This window comes from Vicugna pacos, chromosome 20, assembly GCF_048564905.1.
Source record: "Vicugna pacos chromosome 20, VicPac4, whole genome shotgun sequence".
Taxonomy (NCBI): domain Eukaryota; kingdom Metazoa; phylum Chordata; class Mammalia; order Artiodactyla; family Camelidae; genus Vicugna; species Vicugna pacos.
The window spans coordinates 19654826-19669640 of record NC_133006.1 but is presented as its reverse complement, the minus strand read 5'-3'; the positions used below and the strand labels follow the sequence as shown (position 1 = coordinate 19669640).

At 49.8% G+C, this 14815-nt stretch overlaps 1 protein-coding gene across 3 annotated transcripts; it reads left to right on the top strand.

The window, feature by feature from the left end:
• The first annotated feature begins 1211 nt into the window (after positions 1 to 1211).
• Positions 1212 to 12898, top strand: PI16 (peptidase inhibitor 16). 3 transcript variants are annotated; one of them, XM_031688472.2, is made up of 7 exons: positions 1212 to 1426; positions 5495 to 5713; positions 7578 to 7687; positions 7973 to 8061; positions 8704 to 8802; positions 9594 to 9733; positions 11816 to 12898. In XM_031688472.2, the coding sequence occupies exons 1-6, from the start codon at positions 1256 to 1258 to the stop codon at positions 9713 to 9715; spliced, it is 810 nt and encodes a 269-aa protein (XP_031544332.1). In that variant the 5' UTR covers positions 1212 to 1255; the 3' UTR covers positions 9716 to 9733; positions 11816 to 12898. The 3 variants fall into 3 exon arrangements, with proteins under 3 accessions (XP_031544332.1, XP_072801196.1, XP_006202118.1); XM_072945095.1 differs by having other exon boundaries at positions 8704 to 9249; XM_006202056.4 differs by having other exon boundaries at positions 8704 to 9378.
• Positions 12899 to 14815: the final 1917 nt, after the last annotated feature.

The following is a 14815-nucleotide window of genomic DNA, read 5'->3' as shown; positions in this document are numbered from 1 at the left end:
TCTTATTCACCCAGCTCAGTGCCTGGCACAGTGGAGAAGCTCTGTAAATCTCTGTTGAATGAATGAATGGATGGATGAACAAATGCTGCCCATTGTGCTATCTTAACCATTTTTATGTGTATAGTTCAGAGGCATTAAGTAAAGTCACATTGTTGTGCAACCACTACCACCATCCATTTCCAGAACTACTGAGAACCCCATTCACTGAGAGTGCAGGCTTCAAGGATCTCAGCTGAATTCAAGAGTATTGGTCCCAGCTTCCTGCGTCATGAAGGCCAAGACCCTGGTCCCAGCCCCTGCATGGTCATTACAATGCAAGTACCTGGTCACTGGGCCTATTTCCCTTCCAATACCCTCCCCTCAGAGCTCCTGATTCATCAGCTCACTCACCCCTCTGCTTTTCTGCTCTCTGTTGATTACAAAAACAGACACTTTCTACTTTCTACATTTTTCAGAGCAGAAAGGTGTCCCAGCACCTCACTTCCAAACGAGCACCTCAAGCACATGCATTCACAGGAGGCACGTGGAAGCCACAATTTTATCCATAGTGTAAAACCCTATTCCAAGGCTGGCTGGTTATTATCTACTGTTACTGAGGGCCTACTGTGTGCCAGATACTATACTGGGTGCTTTTTATATATTTGATCTGATTTAATCCTTCTTCCAGCCCCACGAGGTAAGTACATTTCCTGTCACTGATTTAGTTGAGAAAGCCGCCAAAACATAGCTAGCAAAAGAAAAGAACCAGGATTCAGACTTAGGTTGGCCCAACCTTTACCAAATACATCTTGTCTTCCTCCATCCTTCCATAAGCCGCCTGTAGCTTCCTCATCTCGCCCAGCCCTCCGAGGGTAGGGTCCATGTGATTTCCTTCCTGTTATCTGTCCTCAGCACCCAGTGGGTGTGACCTGGGGAGCAAGCAGTCCTTGCAGAGGTCACTGTGATTTTGCCCCTGGAGGACCTGTCCACAAGTGAGGAGGGGACTGCAGAATTCGCATGGCTCTTGGCCTGATCCCCTGTTACCGAGAGGAAAGAGGCTTTGGCCAAGGACTCCAGGGGGAGATAAATGCTGGGAGTGGACTCAGCTCTGGTCGGGACCCAAGCACCCAGCCCTCCCCGAGACATTGTGTGAGCCGGCCAGGCCTCCAGACACAGTCCCTCCCACCCGCCCCAGCCAGGGTGGTGCTTATGTGGGAAGGAGTTTAAATCCAGCTGCCAGACCCCTGAGTGGGAGAAGCGGAGAGGACTGGCCACCATGCACAGCTCCCGCAGCCTCCTGGTGCTTCTGCTGCCGCCACTGCTACTGCTGGTGGCCACCACAGGCCCTGCCGGAGCCCTCAGTGAGGAGGAAAAACATGTGATGGTGGAGCTGCACAACCTCTACCGAGCCCAGGTATCCCCGCCAGCCGCCAACATGCTGCAGATGGTGAGTGCGGTCAGGGCCCCCATCAACCCCGCTCACCCACTGGGTGGAAGCTATCTCAGAGACTCATCTCTCAGGCAGTAAGAGTCCTTGATGTTATATAATTCACAGACACTCCCTTCCATAAGCAGCCTCATTATATGGAGGAGAAAACTGAGGCTCAGAGGAACTTGCTGGTCACACATCTGGTAGAGCCAGGCCTGAAGCCCTGCTTCCCACTCCAGTGACCCCTTCCCAGCACTTCCTAAAATGCATGAAATGCATGTGCCCTGGGAGTGGGAACACAGGGAGTTCCAAACACCTTGGTGAAAATGATCTTTCTTTTGCCTTCCAAGGAGTTGAGAAATAAAAACAAGGCAGCAGGGTGGGTCCCAGCACCTAGAGTAAGAGGGATGTACTAAGGAGATGAGGTGAGAACAGGAATCAGAAAGAGAGAGGGCTCCGTATCACATAGATCAGATTCTCTCTCGGCCACCCACAAGACTCGTGGTGTGGGTTGAGTCTCTTAACCTAGTAAGGACCCTCAGTTTCTCATCTATAAAATGGGGTCATAATTAGAACTACATATGTATTGACATGGACTGAATGTCACAGACATAATACTGAGTGGGGGAAAATGAAATCTCAAAAAATATATACATATATACACAAATATACAGTAGGAAATATAGTAAAAAATACTATTGTATACTGGTGGGGGACACATGCAGATTGACATGACTACAGATGACAGAAGCCAGACTTGGGGCAGAGGTTACCTCTATCAGAGAGGGGGTTATTTGATGGCAGGGTTAGGGGCAGAATGTTTATGTTCAGGATTAAAAGAGATAAAGCGAGAAATTCACCCCTTTCCTGCCCTCCCTGAGGGTTAGACTAGCCCATCCCCTCCAGACACCCTTAGGTGATGGGCAGTGTCCAGGGACCCCCTGGCTGGTGCCCAAGGTCATACCTGGGGGACATAGCAGCAAGTCTGGGGGGGTTCCAGGACCAGAGTTCTAGCAGCTCTGTCCAATCTGGTGAAGTGACTCAGGGTGAACCCCTTACCTTCAAAGCCCTCTTGTTTCCTATCACCTGGCTGGCAATCCCTGCCTTGAGGGTCAGACAGGATGATGCATGACAAAGATCTAGGAAGGGCTACACTTTCACACAGCACTGCTATTCACAGCCCTGTCGGCCTTGGCAAACAGGAACTGCAGGCAACAAAGCAAGAGCCCTCAACGCTGGTACCAGCTCTGCCAACAGCTCCCGGTTTGAGGCCTGAAATGCATTGTGGCCTCAGTTTCCCCATTGTAGATCACTGATGCCCCACAGTCTTGCTGCTGAGGCTGGAGGCTGGCTCTGCAGACAGAGGTGGACCTCAGGAGTGGGGCAACATGCTACGAAGCAGTCCAGACTCTGAGAGGCTACGCTGCTGCCTAGTGGGAAGTGGTGGGGACGGGGTGGAGACAAGGCTGTACTGGCACACCAGGATAAACTGACACAAGCTTCAGGCTCAGCTTCAGCAGTGGTAAATTCAGAGACTCTGCAGCCAGATGGCCTGGGTTCAAATCTTGACTTTGTCATTTATTAGCTGTGTGACCTCGGCCAAGTTACTTAAACTCTCTCTGTCTCAGCTACCTCATCTGTTAATTGGGGATGATAACATTATAACGACTTTCTTTAGGGTGATTGTAGGATGAAATGAGTGACTACATGTAACACACTTAGAGCAGTGCCTGGCACACAGTAAGTGCTCAATAAGTGGTAACAAAAGAGGGAAGGGATCCAGGGTGAGGCAGGTGGGGGTTATCATGGACTCCTCTCTACCTCAGCCTCCACATCTACTCATCACCACTTTTACCTTCCACAAGGTTCAATTTTTCTTGAATCTTATCTTCCCTCACCCACCACCATCTCCTTGACACAACCTTGGTTCAGTCATTCATTTCTTTTCCCATGAACTTCTAGAACAGCCTCTACCTGCTTCCCCAGCCTCTGGCCTCTACTAACCAGAATGAATGATCCAACATACTGGCCTGACTCTACTCAAACCCCTTCCCTGGCTCCCACTGGCTCCCTTATCCTCCTACCTCAGAATAAAGCTCCAGCTCCTGAGAAGCCCCTCTCTGGGTGCCTGGCCCTGCCTACCTCTCCAGCCTCCTCTCCTGCAAACTTTCTCCTTCAGTAACCTGAGCAGGTTGTCTTTCCCACCTCCAAGCCTCTGTTCATGTTTTGCCTTCTCAGGATGCCCTTCCACTCTCCACCTGGCCAATGCCTCATCTTTTAACATTTAGTTTAGTGTTTCCTTCTCCACCCTCAGGTTGGGCCAAACAGCCCTCTTTGGTGCCCCTATATTGCCCATCACACATCTGTCAGTTAACACATGGTGGCCCAAATAACGGTTTATGACAATCGAAACTTGGGCTTCTCGGTCCTTGCTATTGCCCCAGGACTGTTGAATAAATGAGTGTGTGAGGGGGTGAGTGAATGAATGAATGGACTTGCTTTCAGATGGTGACCAAGTGGCCAATGTGGGTGGGTGCCGTGACTCCTGAAACTCCCCAAGGGTCTCTGGATGACTAAGAAGTCTTAAGACCCATAGGAGTGAATCTCTAATGGTGGGACTCCAGGCACCCAGGCAGAATGGAAATCACAGCCTGGCCCTGTTGGGGAGACTGCTTTAAGCAGGGCTGTGTTTCAATCATCAAAAGCTAATAATGTCTGTTGAGCACCTGCTCTGTGCCAGACACCCTGCAGGCTTTACAGTCTAGCCTGGAGCCCTGCAGGTCGGTCATCCCAGACACCCTAAGTCTGGTCCCCAGCACCTGCCCCTTTCCCACACCCTATCCCCCTCTACTACCAGTTTGAGAGAACCTCAGGGACCAGTGACTTGGGTCAAAAACTCCTAGAGAGGGAAAGGGATTCACCTGAAGTTACAGCAGTGGGGCTATCCCTGCCCAGTGCTCCCATCCCCACTCCAGGCAGCTGCTCCTAAGAACCTTGTGTGAGTGGGGAGTAGGTGCAGCCACACAGTCCCCTCCCTTCAAGGTCACCCAAGCTCTCAGTGCTTTATGCATTGTCTGGCTCCGGCAGCTGGCTGGACCCACAGAGGGTGGAGCAAGAGTTGCCGCCAGGCCATCCATTTCCAGGAGAGGCCAAGGACAAAGTTTAATGGGATCCAGGCCTCCCTCCTCAATCCTTTGGTCAAATGACTTGTTAATCCCTCTTCCCACCCACACTTGGCCTGTCCTCCCAGCCAGGGACACAAAACCTCAGAGGCCCTCTAACCTGAAATGCCCCCTCCCACCCTTTACCTGAGGTCCCCACTGGAGAACATTGCCTTGGGGACCTGACAGCTCTTTGGGCCACCAAGGCTCTGAAAATAGGCCTCTCAGTGAAAATTATTCAGAGACATTTAATTTTCTTGGGGAAGGTGGCTGTCAGCTGACAAGAGAGCACTTAGGAGGGAACCCTGGAGCTGGTAAAGCCATGGAGGCTAGGCTATCCCAAGGGGAGAGTCGGAGCCTGGAAGGGGAGAGCTGGCCCCTCAAGTCAGATTTCTGGTGGGTGGGCAGAGAGAGGAATGGCTGAATAAACAATCCAGTTCTGGTACTTCTCACTGGACGTCTTGTGGGCTTCAGAACAGTTCAGGCAACCACGGCAGGAGCATTGCAGCCCACCCTTCACGTTGAAGTATATTAATATTAATTAATAATCACACTGTCACAAGCATCATCTCATTTATTCTTTCCAAAGCCCTATGAGAGTTCAGAAAGGTTAGGCAATCTGCCTAAAATCACACAGCTGGTGAATGGTCCAAAGTTTAGCTAACTCCATGGCCTGGGGTGGCTTCCGCCTCCCCACAGAAGCTCCACCAGGCGCAGAGATCTGTGCCAGATCATGACCAAGAGTCACCCCACAAAGAGGGGAGGGTTTTCCGCCTCCATAGCCTCCACACCCCCCCAGATGCCCTCAGCCTTCTTCTGTGATCCCCACAGAATTGTGGGCAACCTCACCTCCCTCTCTCACCCTCCTCTCCTGCCTCCACTGAGCAAGAGGTGTCCTCACCTCCCTCCTCGACCTTCCCCGCAGAGGTGGGATGAGGAGCTGGCCGCCTTCGCCAAGGCCTACGCGCAGCAGTGCGTGTGGGGCCACAACAAGGAGCGTGGGCGGCGCGGCGAGAACCTGTTCGCCATTACCGACGGCCTGGACGTGCCGCTGGCCATGGAGGAGTGGCACCACGAACACGAGCACTACAACCTCAGCGCTGCCACCTGCGCCAGGGGCCAGATGTGCGGCCACTATACGCAGGTGCGAGGCTGGATCGGCGGGTGGGGCCACACAGCAAGGGAAGGGCCAGGGGTCAGTGGGCGGGGCCACAGGGCAATGGGCGGGGCCGGGCGGGGCCACCTCTTCCTTCATGGCCCTGGAGTCCCTAAGCCCCACTTCCATCCTTCAGAAAAGTCGTCTCTCCACAGCAACTGATGTGTTGTCCAGGCTCCTGAGGAGTCTGCTTCTCAGACTGCCTAAACCATTTTCAGTCGACTTTTAAAAAACCACAATCTTTTGAAAACCTAGGCAGCACCTCTCGGCCTCCTGGTCATGAAGAGACCTAAATTAGGTGACGCAGAGCCAATTTCCTGGACAGTGATTACTGCACTAAGTTATCTTGATCGAGCTCTAAACAGTCCTGTTCTCTGGCCGAGTTTAAGCAGGGCTGTTTGCCCCACCAGTAAGCACCCACCCCATCCCCACTTCTGTCTTCTCTCTCACTGTCCCTCTTTTGTCATTTCTCATGGTTTCGAAGTTGCTGCTTCTAATCTGCCAGGGACAGATAAAGCAAATAGACAATTTTGTTTGCTTATTTTTTCTTTTGCCTGTAAAAACTATTTTTAAAATAAGAGCAAGTTGTCACTGAGTGAAGGTTTCAGGTAACCTTCTGAGAGCATTTCCTCCCTCCTGCAGTCACACTTTGCTATGTCAGGGTTTTAGTGTATTTTGAAAGTTTGAATTTGCAGATAAGGGGAATAGGGGTGTGTGTGTGTGTATGTAGGGGAATTAAATTTGTGGTGATGAATTCTTTTCTTTTTTCTCCTTATAATGCTTACTTGTTGTTCAAATAGTTACATGACAAATTTTTTAAAAAAGAAAAAGGAAATGAGCCAAACTTCTTCCCACCCATATCGACCAAGTCCATTTTCCGGTGCTTTTTCTGAGTGGTATTTTTAGTGCTAATCTTTAAAGAAGGAAATCCCAAAACCACCCACACAGATCAGGAAGTTGTGAGGTCCCAGCCCTCCTTGACCCCTCTCTCTGTACTCTACCACCTCTCACACTCCCCAGAAACACAACTGCCTGCAGGGATTGCAGGAGGTGCCCAGTAGGACTAGGGCCACCCCACTTCCACCCTTGTATTCTCTAGGGCTGAATGCATATGCCCTCTGAGGTCATTTCTGCTTGGGAGATGATGAACAGTGGTACCTAGGGGACCCTCAGCTGATTCAAGCCAGAAAGACCTCAATCCTGGGGGGAGTAAGGGTGTGCAGAATTACCATTCAGAGTAAGATTTCACAGACACAAAACAAAACAAAACAAAAACTGGCCTCAATTTGAGTGACTCCTGGACAGACTGGGTGTAGAAATAGCAAAAGGAGTGCACAAAGGTTGTTTTGACTTTTTAAATATACGCTTAAGACAGAACTTCTACTAGCTAGGAGGCCCACACTTAGAAATGGCAGAGCAGGTCCCTGTTTACTTGTGATTTGGGAGGAAGTTCTACTTCCAAAATGGCTCCTCTGTCCCCTTCCTTGGACTTTGCTTGTTGCTTATGTTTCAGATTCTACCATTTGACATTCATTCCTTTGGATATATCCTTGTTTAAAATGCAAAGGTCTACAGGAAGAATTCATGAGGGTCTTTCAAAAGAGAAGGTTTTCAGAAGGAGAGAGGCCTGGTGAAATGGTATATGTGTTCAGTAGTGGAGAGTAGACTATTTGGACAAATTTCTCCCAAAACACTCTGTTCAGAGTTTTGTCTTGAAGTTGTGTGTCCTCAGAGACTTGGATCTTATAGGCTAAGGGTTCCTCCTCTCCTCACTCACAGAAGGTTGATGTAGAGAGACACTAGCTAGGAGACATCCTGCCCAGACTAAACTGTTGGGTTTGCCCTCCTTCAGGTGGTCTGGGCCAGGACAGAGAGGATTGGCTGTGGCTCCCATTTCTGTGAGAAGCTCCAGGGTGTTGACGAAACCAATATTCACTTGCTGGTTTGCAACTATGAGCCCCCGTGAGTGCAGAGGGAGCCCTGGGGGTAGGGGCTGAGCAAAGCCAAGGGGAGGGCTGAGTTGGACATAGTCTAAAGAAGAGGAAGAGGGCTAACCTGGGGCCCATACCCTATACCCTTGGGGGTGATGAGGGCACTCAATGGGAATCTGCTCTCATTGGCCCAGCGTGTTAGTTGAAGGTAAGTAAGACCCAGGGAGCACTTCTGGACTAGGGTGTGTGTATGAGGGATAGGGACAGGGGTTGGCAGGGACCCCCCTTTCCCCAGCATCCTCCTTGCCTCCCGCAGGGGGAACGTGAAGGGGCAGAGGCCCTACCAGGAGGGGACTCCGTGCTCCCAATGCTCCTCTGGCTACAGCTGCAAGAACTCTCTGTGTGGTGAGTCAGGGGAAGATGGTGGGAAGGAAGGTGAAAGAGGGGACGCCACTGGATGGTCTAGAGCCTTCCACGGCTCCCAGCTCCAGAGAGTGTTGCGTGGACAGGGAAGGAACCCTCGGCAGCCCCACCCTATCCGGGTTCCCAAGCCCACAGCCCACTTTGCCTACCGTGCGCAGCCACTTTGGTGCCCTGTCCTTCCAAGTGACCGGATTTCAATCCTCCAAGCGGAGGGTGGGGGAGAGTCCAGAGGCTCCCCAGCTCAGGGTGAGGTGGGAGTAGCCAGATAAGAAGGACCCCTGGTGGGCAGAACCTATTGGTGAGCGTGGTCAGAGGGACTCGAACCCTCTGGGTCTGCGTGGTGGTGGGCATGTTAGGAACAAGAATCCAGCTGGAGAACTCCCCTGAAAAAGTGGAAGTCAAGTGCAGAGAGAGGAAGACTTGGACAAGGAAGTGGATGGAGGGACAACTGTCAATCACAAGAAGTAATATTTACTACCAATGAGGGACATTCACTGGAGACGGTGTGTGCATGTGTTTCTGTGTCTTCATAAGGCATTTGGTCACCTCACCTTGTTGGCAGTAGGGTAAAGGATGTGGGGTCCTGCTTGCAGTACTAATGCCAGGCCTTGTCTCTCTTATCAGAACCCATCAGAGGCCCGGAAGAAGCTCAGGATTTGCCTCACCTAGTAACTGAGGCCCCTTCTTCCCTGGCAACAGAAGCCTCAGACTCTAGGAAAAAGGGTATTGCTTCTTCCCTAGCAACGGAAACTCCATCCTTCTTGGTAACAAAGGTCTCAGGCTCCTTGGCAACAAAGGCTCTACCTGCTGTAGAAACCAAGGCTCCGTCTCCCTTAGTAACGGAAGACTCCCCTTCCATGGGAACAGAGGCTCCATCTGCCTTAAAAACTGAGGTCCCTTCCTTTTTGGCAACTCACAGCCTGCTCTTCTTGAATGAAAGGCCAACTACCTTTCCCAAATCAACCCATGATCTCAAACCCAAATCGACAGACAAAGAGGCCAACAGTACAAGAATGCCCTCCAAGAGCCCAGAGAGTTCTCTGCACCCCAGGATATCCTTGACAGGGACACGAGAGCCACTACCCCACTCCCAGGAGGGGGAGACTGAGGCCAAGTTACCTCATTCCAGTGAGGTTTTGGCCTCAGTTTTTCCAGCCCAGAACAAGCCAGGTAATCCGAAGGCCACACTGGATCACAAGGGGCACACCTCCTCCAAGTCCCTGTCCAACTCCCCCAGTGCCTCTGCCACTGCTAATGCCATGGGCGGGCGTACCCTGGCCCTGCAGTCCTCCTTGCCAGGTAAGGCCTGTAGTGTCCACCCCACCTTCCCTCCTGGCTCCAGAATGTCAGCACTCTGCCTCTAGCGTAGATGGTATGTGCATGGCAGGGCATGCACCCTCCAAGTAGGAGCTTCCTCCCTGGCTGCTGGGCCCCTACATGCATGCCTGGTAGGGTGGGTGGGAGGTCAGGAAGAGCTATCTCCAGGCTGAGGCAAAGCCTCTCCCTTCCTGCAGGTGCAGAGGGCCCTGAAAAACCTGGCATCCAGTCAGGGTTGAATTCGAGCCCTGGGTACGTCTGGGGCCTCATCCTGGGACTGCTGCTACTGCCTCACCTAGTGCTGGCTGGAATCTTCTGAAGCGATCACCACTCAAAGGCAAGGCCTCGTAGGGGGACCCTGGCCTCATGTCCACTCTGGGTTGTCTTTTTCCAGTGAGACCACAATTTCATGGACAAGTCCTCTCTGTGGCCCAGCAGCCCCTCTTCAACTTCTGGCCAGAGTCCAGGCCAGAGACCCTGTGCCCTCAGGAGGCCTCTATAGGGCCAACCCATGGTGTTGCCCCAGTAGTGCCTCTGCCTCTAGAGAGATCCACACGTCAGCTGGGCACAGATTGTTCTGAGCAGTGTTCCTGTGACCTCATGTGTCCACTTTCCGGTTGTCCTGTGGCCATAGTCCTGCTCTTCCAGGGACAGAAGATCTCAGGGCCTCCCAGGAACCCCTCAGCCCCTCCCAGTCCCCTGGCCTCTTCCTCGTACCATTGAAGTCTGGGGTTGTTCCCAGCAGTGCTTCCTGCCCTCCCAGGTTGAAGAGGTCAGCTTACCTCCTGCCATCTCCCCCATCCTGTCCCCAGTTCCCCAAACAAGACACTTCTTGGCTGAAGTCCCTGTGGAAGGTACAGGCTGCAGGGCATGTGCTTCATTCACAGACATCTTTGGGAGTACAAGGCCTGGCCACTGCGAGCTCAGGTTGCTGCCTGCTGACAGCACACGTGTCCCAGACCCCTCCTGCCCCTCACATCTCAAGTCTGGGAGGTGGAGGGTGGGGTGGGTAAGGATTCTGGGGAGGTCCCTGCCTGCCAGGCCTGGGTTGTCTGCCTAGGCAAGGTAAGGGGATCTCCCTGAGTGTCGCCTCCCCCTACTTGCCTATGTAGCTGGCAGGGGGCACTGCAGCGGGTAGATGAAAGACAAGCCCCATCCGAATGGGGCTCTATGGGTGGGGCAGGCAGGCACCAGGGAAGGGAGGCAGCCCCTGACTCCTGAATAAAAGCCTGTGTAAAAGTACAAGTATCCATGCCAGTGAGGGGCTGAGGCAAAGGAGGGCTCTTTGGGAGGCCCTGAGAGGCTCACCTCTTCCCCTACTGACCCGAGGGGACTGTTCCTTCCCCTTCACACCCCTAAACACTCCATTTAGGCATTGGGGCACTTTTCCTTTACTTCCTAACTCCCTGCCACCCAAATCTTCAGGCAGCTGACAGGAAGAGGAAAGGGCCAAGGGGAGGCCAAGGGCACTGGGCTGACACTCCCAGCTCTGAGGGTCAGTGGAGCCTAGCTGTGTTGAGACCCAGGGTCAAGGAGTGGCATACAACCTCTTCACAGGGGTGTTGCTGCCCAGGCCCACCTGGGACACAAAATCAGAAATGTACCTCAGGCATGGCTTTGCCAACCCTTGGTGCTTGGAGGAGTCCTGAGAAAGGGCTCTGGAGTGCCAGACACACCCCCAGGGGAAGCACAGATTGTCCCGGATGTTGTGGGGCAGGAAAGTGTAAATGTGTGTGCAGGGCTAGCAATGTAGGTGCCGAGGGCAGCATGGGACCCAGCTGGGGCTGGTGGGGCAGGGCAGAGTGCCAGTCCCCAGGCCAAAGCTGACTTGTGAGCAGTTAAACAGGAAGCATCCAGATCAGGCCAGGGCTGCCTGCTATGTAGGTATGTAACTATATATATGATATAATGTATGTCTATTAAGGTATAACTCATATACCATAAAATTCACCCATTTAAAGTGTACTACTCAATGATTTCTAGTATATTCCCAGGGTTGTGCAGCCATCACCAGTCAATTTTAGAACATTTTTATTACCCTAAACCACTGCTGTTTCTATGGATTTGCCTTCTCTGACATTTTGTGTAAATGGGATCATACAGTATGTGGCCTTCTGTGTCTGGCTTCTTTCACTAAGCATATCTTCAAAGTTCATCCATGTTGTAGCATGAAATAGTATTTTATTCCTTTTTATTACCAAGTGGTATTCCATTGTATAGAATATGTTTGGCTTATCTATTCATCAATTGATGGGCATTTGGGTTGTTCCCACATTTGGGCTATTATAAATAATGTTACTATAAATATAGACATTCATGTAGAAGTTTTTGTGTGGACATGTTTTCATTTCTCTTGGGTAGGAGTGGTATCATATGGTAACTCTGGATCATATAGTAACTCTGTGTTTAACTTTTTCAGGAACTGCCAGACTACTTTCCAAAGTGGCTGCACCATTTTTCATTTGTACCAGCAATATATAAAGGTTTCAATTTCTCCATGTTACCATGCTTGTTATTATGTCTTTTTTGATTACAGTCATCTTAGTGAGTGTGAAGTATTATCTCATCGCAGTTTTGACCTTCATTTCCCTGATGGTTACTGACATTGAGCATCTTTCCATGTGCTTATTGGCCATCTGTGTATCTTCTTTGGAGAAATGTCTATTCATGTCTTTTGCCCGTCGTAGCTGGGGTATTTGTCTTTTTATTACTGAGTTGTTCCTACAATGTTGTATAAACAAAATAATGTTCTTTATATATTTTCGATACAAGTCCCTTAACCAGATACATGATTTGCAAACATTTTCTCTCATTCTGTGAGTTGTCTTTTCAGTTTTTCTTGACGATATCCTTTGAACACACAAGTTTTAAATTTTGATGATGTCCGGTTTATCTTTTTTTCTTTTGTTGCTTGCTTGTGCTTTTGATGTTATATCTAAGAAACATTGCCAAATCCAAGGTCACAAAGATTTATGCCTGTTTTGAGTTTTATAGTTAATTGTGTGAATTAAAATGTAAATGTTTATTTCTGCACTCTCCATCACATCCCATTGATTTATGTATCTATCTTTATGCCAGTACCATACTGTCTCGATTACTATAGCTTACTATATAGGTTAAGTTTTGAAATTGCCAACTGCATGTCCTCCAACTTAGTTCTTTTTCCAGATTGTTTAGGCTATTCTAGGTACCTTGAATTTCTGTATGAATTTTAGGATGAGCTTGTTAAATTTCTGCAAAGAAGTCAGCTGAGATTTTGATGGAGATCGTGTAATCTGCCATTTAAAAAATATTAAGTTTCCCGATCCAAGTCTTTCCACTTATTTAGGTCTTCTTTCAACACTGTGCAAGTTTTCAAAATATAAATTTTGTAATTCTTTTGTTAAATTTGTTCATAAATACTTTATTTTTATGTTATTGTAAATGAAATTGTTTTATTAATTTCATTTTCACTTTGATTGCAAGTGTATAGAAATACAATTGATTTTGTATATCAATCTTATATCCCGCAACCTTGCTGAATTCATTTGTTAGCTGTAACAGTATTTTTAGTGGATTCTTTAGGATTTTCTATACATAAGATCATCTGCAGTTTTACTTCTGCCTTTCTAACACAGATAACTTTTATTTCATTTTCTTGCCTTATTGCCCTGGCTAGACCATCCAGTACAATGCTGAGAAATGGCAAGAGCAGACATCCTTGTCTTATTCCTGATCTTAGGGGGAAACATTAGGTTTTTTACCATGTGGTTTAATAGATGCCATTTTTTCAGGTTGAGAAAGCTCTCTTCTCTTTTTAGATTTCCGAATGTTTTCATCATGAAGGGATATTGAATTTTGTTAAATACTTTTTCTGTCTGTTGAGATGATCATATGGTTTTGTTCCTTTTATGGATAGAATATATTACATTAACTGATTTTCAGAGGCTGACCCAACTTGCCTTCCTGAGGGGGTGGGGGGGGGGTGTCCCTCCCCTTGTGAGCCTGTTTTCTCAAGTTAGTCCCAAGTCCTGTGAGGTGGTCAGGTAAGGTAGCCTCCGGGCAGAACCAGACTGTAGAGGTCCAAACCCATCCTTCTCAGTTCTGGGGTGGGATCTGCTGGCCTTCTGCAAAGCAAGAGCACCTATGTCCAGCCTTCAAGAAACCTGTCGTATGAGAAAACCTAAGATCAGCAGCAGTGACTTCTTTGGAAACTTTTTTGGGAAGTAACAGAAGCCAAGACATGGTGTCCCATATTAGTCAGGCAGGGGCTGTAACAACTGGGCCGGGAAGGGGTGTGTCAGAAGCCCATGAGAATGGAGGGCATGTTCAAAAGAAGGGCAGGGGGCTGGTACTCAGAGGCCTCGGGGACCAGAGTGGGATGGGTCTGCTTCAGCACTAGGCTGCACGACTCCCAGGCACTGGGGCACTGGCACAGTAACAAGGGCTGTCCTAGCACAGGCCTCTGCTGCCACCTCAGACTTTACCACAGGAGTTCCCAAAAGGCCTGTCAGAGATTTTCCAGCTTTGTCCATCAGAATTAGGTTTTCCAGGAGGGGAGGAAAGTGACTGGCTCCCCACAAGGACATTCCCACTCCCACCACCCTTCCTTTTGCTGACAGCTCAGCTCCCTCCTGCCCCAATTAAACCCAATCTCCTTTGTCAGATAAGGACCTTGTCACTCTAGTTTCCAGGACTGAAAGGAAACCTGCTAAGTGCCAGGGGGAGAGGGTGGGGGCAGGGGAGGCAAAGGAGGCTTCAGCTCTCAAAGACTGAAAGGTCCAGGAAACAAAGGGAACACTTAACATACACAATACATTCACTTCAATACTGAACTGAAAATCGTTAGGGGTAAAACCTGTACTTTGCTCAACTAAAAACCGAGACAGAGTATCAAAGGTGATTTTCTTGCCATTTCTGGGTAGGCATAACCTAGGAAATGTAGTCAAGACCCTGAAATTCAGAACTCCCAGGGTATTACTTGAGAACAGCACTGGCTTTCCTCAAAGTGACTCGCCAGGCCCACCCAGGCTGGCTCTTTACTCAAGTGGCCTTTCCAAACACCTGGGAGGAGGTGGCTGTAAGAGGGAGGGGCTCTTTAGGACCACTTCAGCTCAGACTCTTGAATCTGGGGGATCACAGAAAGTAATCAATACAATAATAGGACTTGAGGGTGGAGAAGTGGGAAGAAATGTTACCACAGGACAGTGGTCAGTGGGTTGTGTGGGAAATCATGCTGGGCTGGAAAAAGGTCATATGCCATGTGGCAGTTAGGCCTCTGAAGGGCCTTCCTCCTCTACAGCATTGGTGCCAGCAAGGCCAGGCCCGCTCCCCTTGCTGTGTGCTCTCCCTCCCTGCCACCTCAGCCACCTGAAGTAAGTGCAAGACTTTAGTGACCCCCACCAACATACATTCACAGGACACCTGCACAGGAACACTG

Coding starts and splice junctions, on each gene's coding strand:
- PI16 (XM_006202056.4), top strand. CDS start 1,256: ATGCACAGCTCCCGCAGCCTCCTGGTGCTTCTGCTGCCGCCACTGCTA. Junction 5,714..7,577: donor TGTGCGGCCACTATACGCAG/GTGCGAGGCTGG, acceptor GCCCTCCTTCAG/GTGGTCTGGGCCAGGACAGA. Junction 7,688..7,972: donor GTTTGCAACTATGAGCCCCC/GTGAGTGCAGAG, acceptor TGCCTCCCGCAG/GGGGAACGTGAAGGGGCAGA.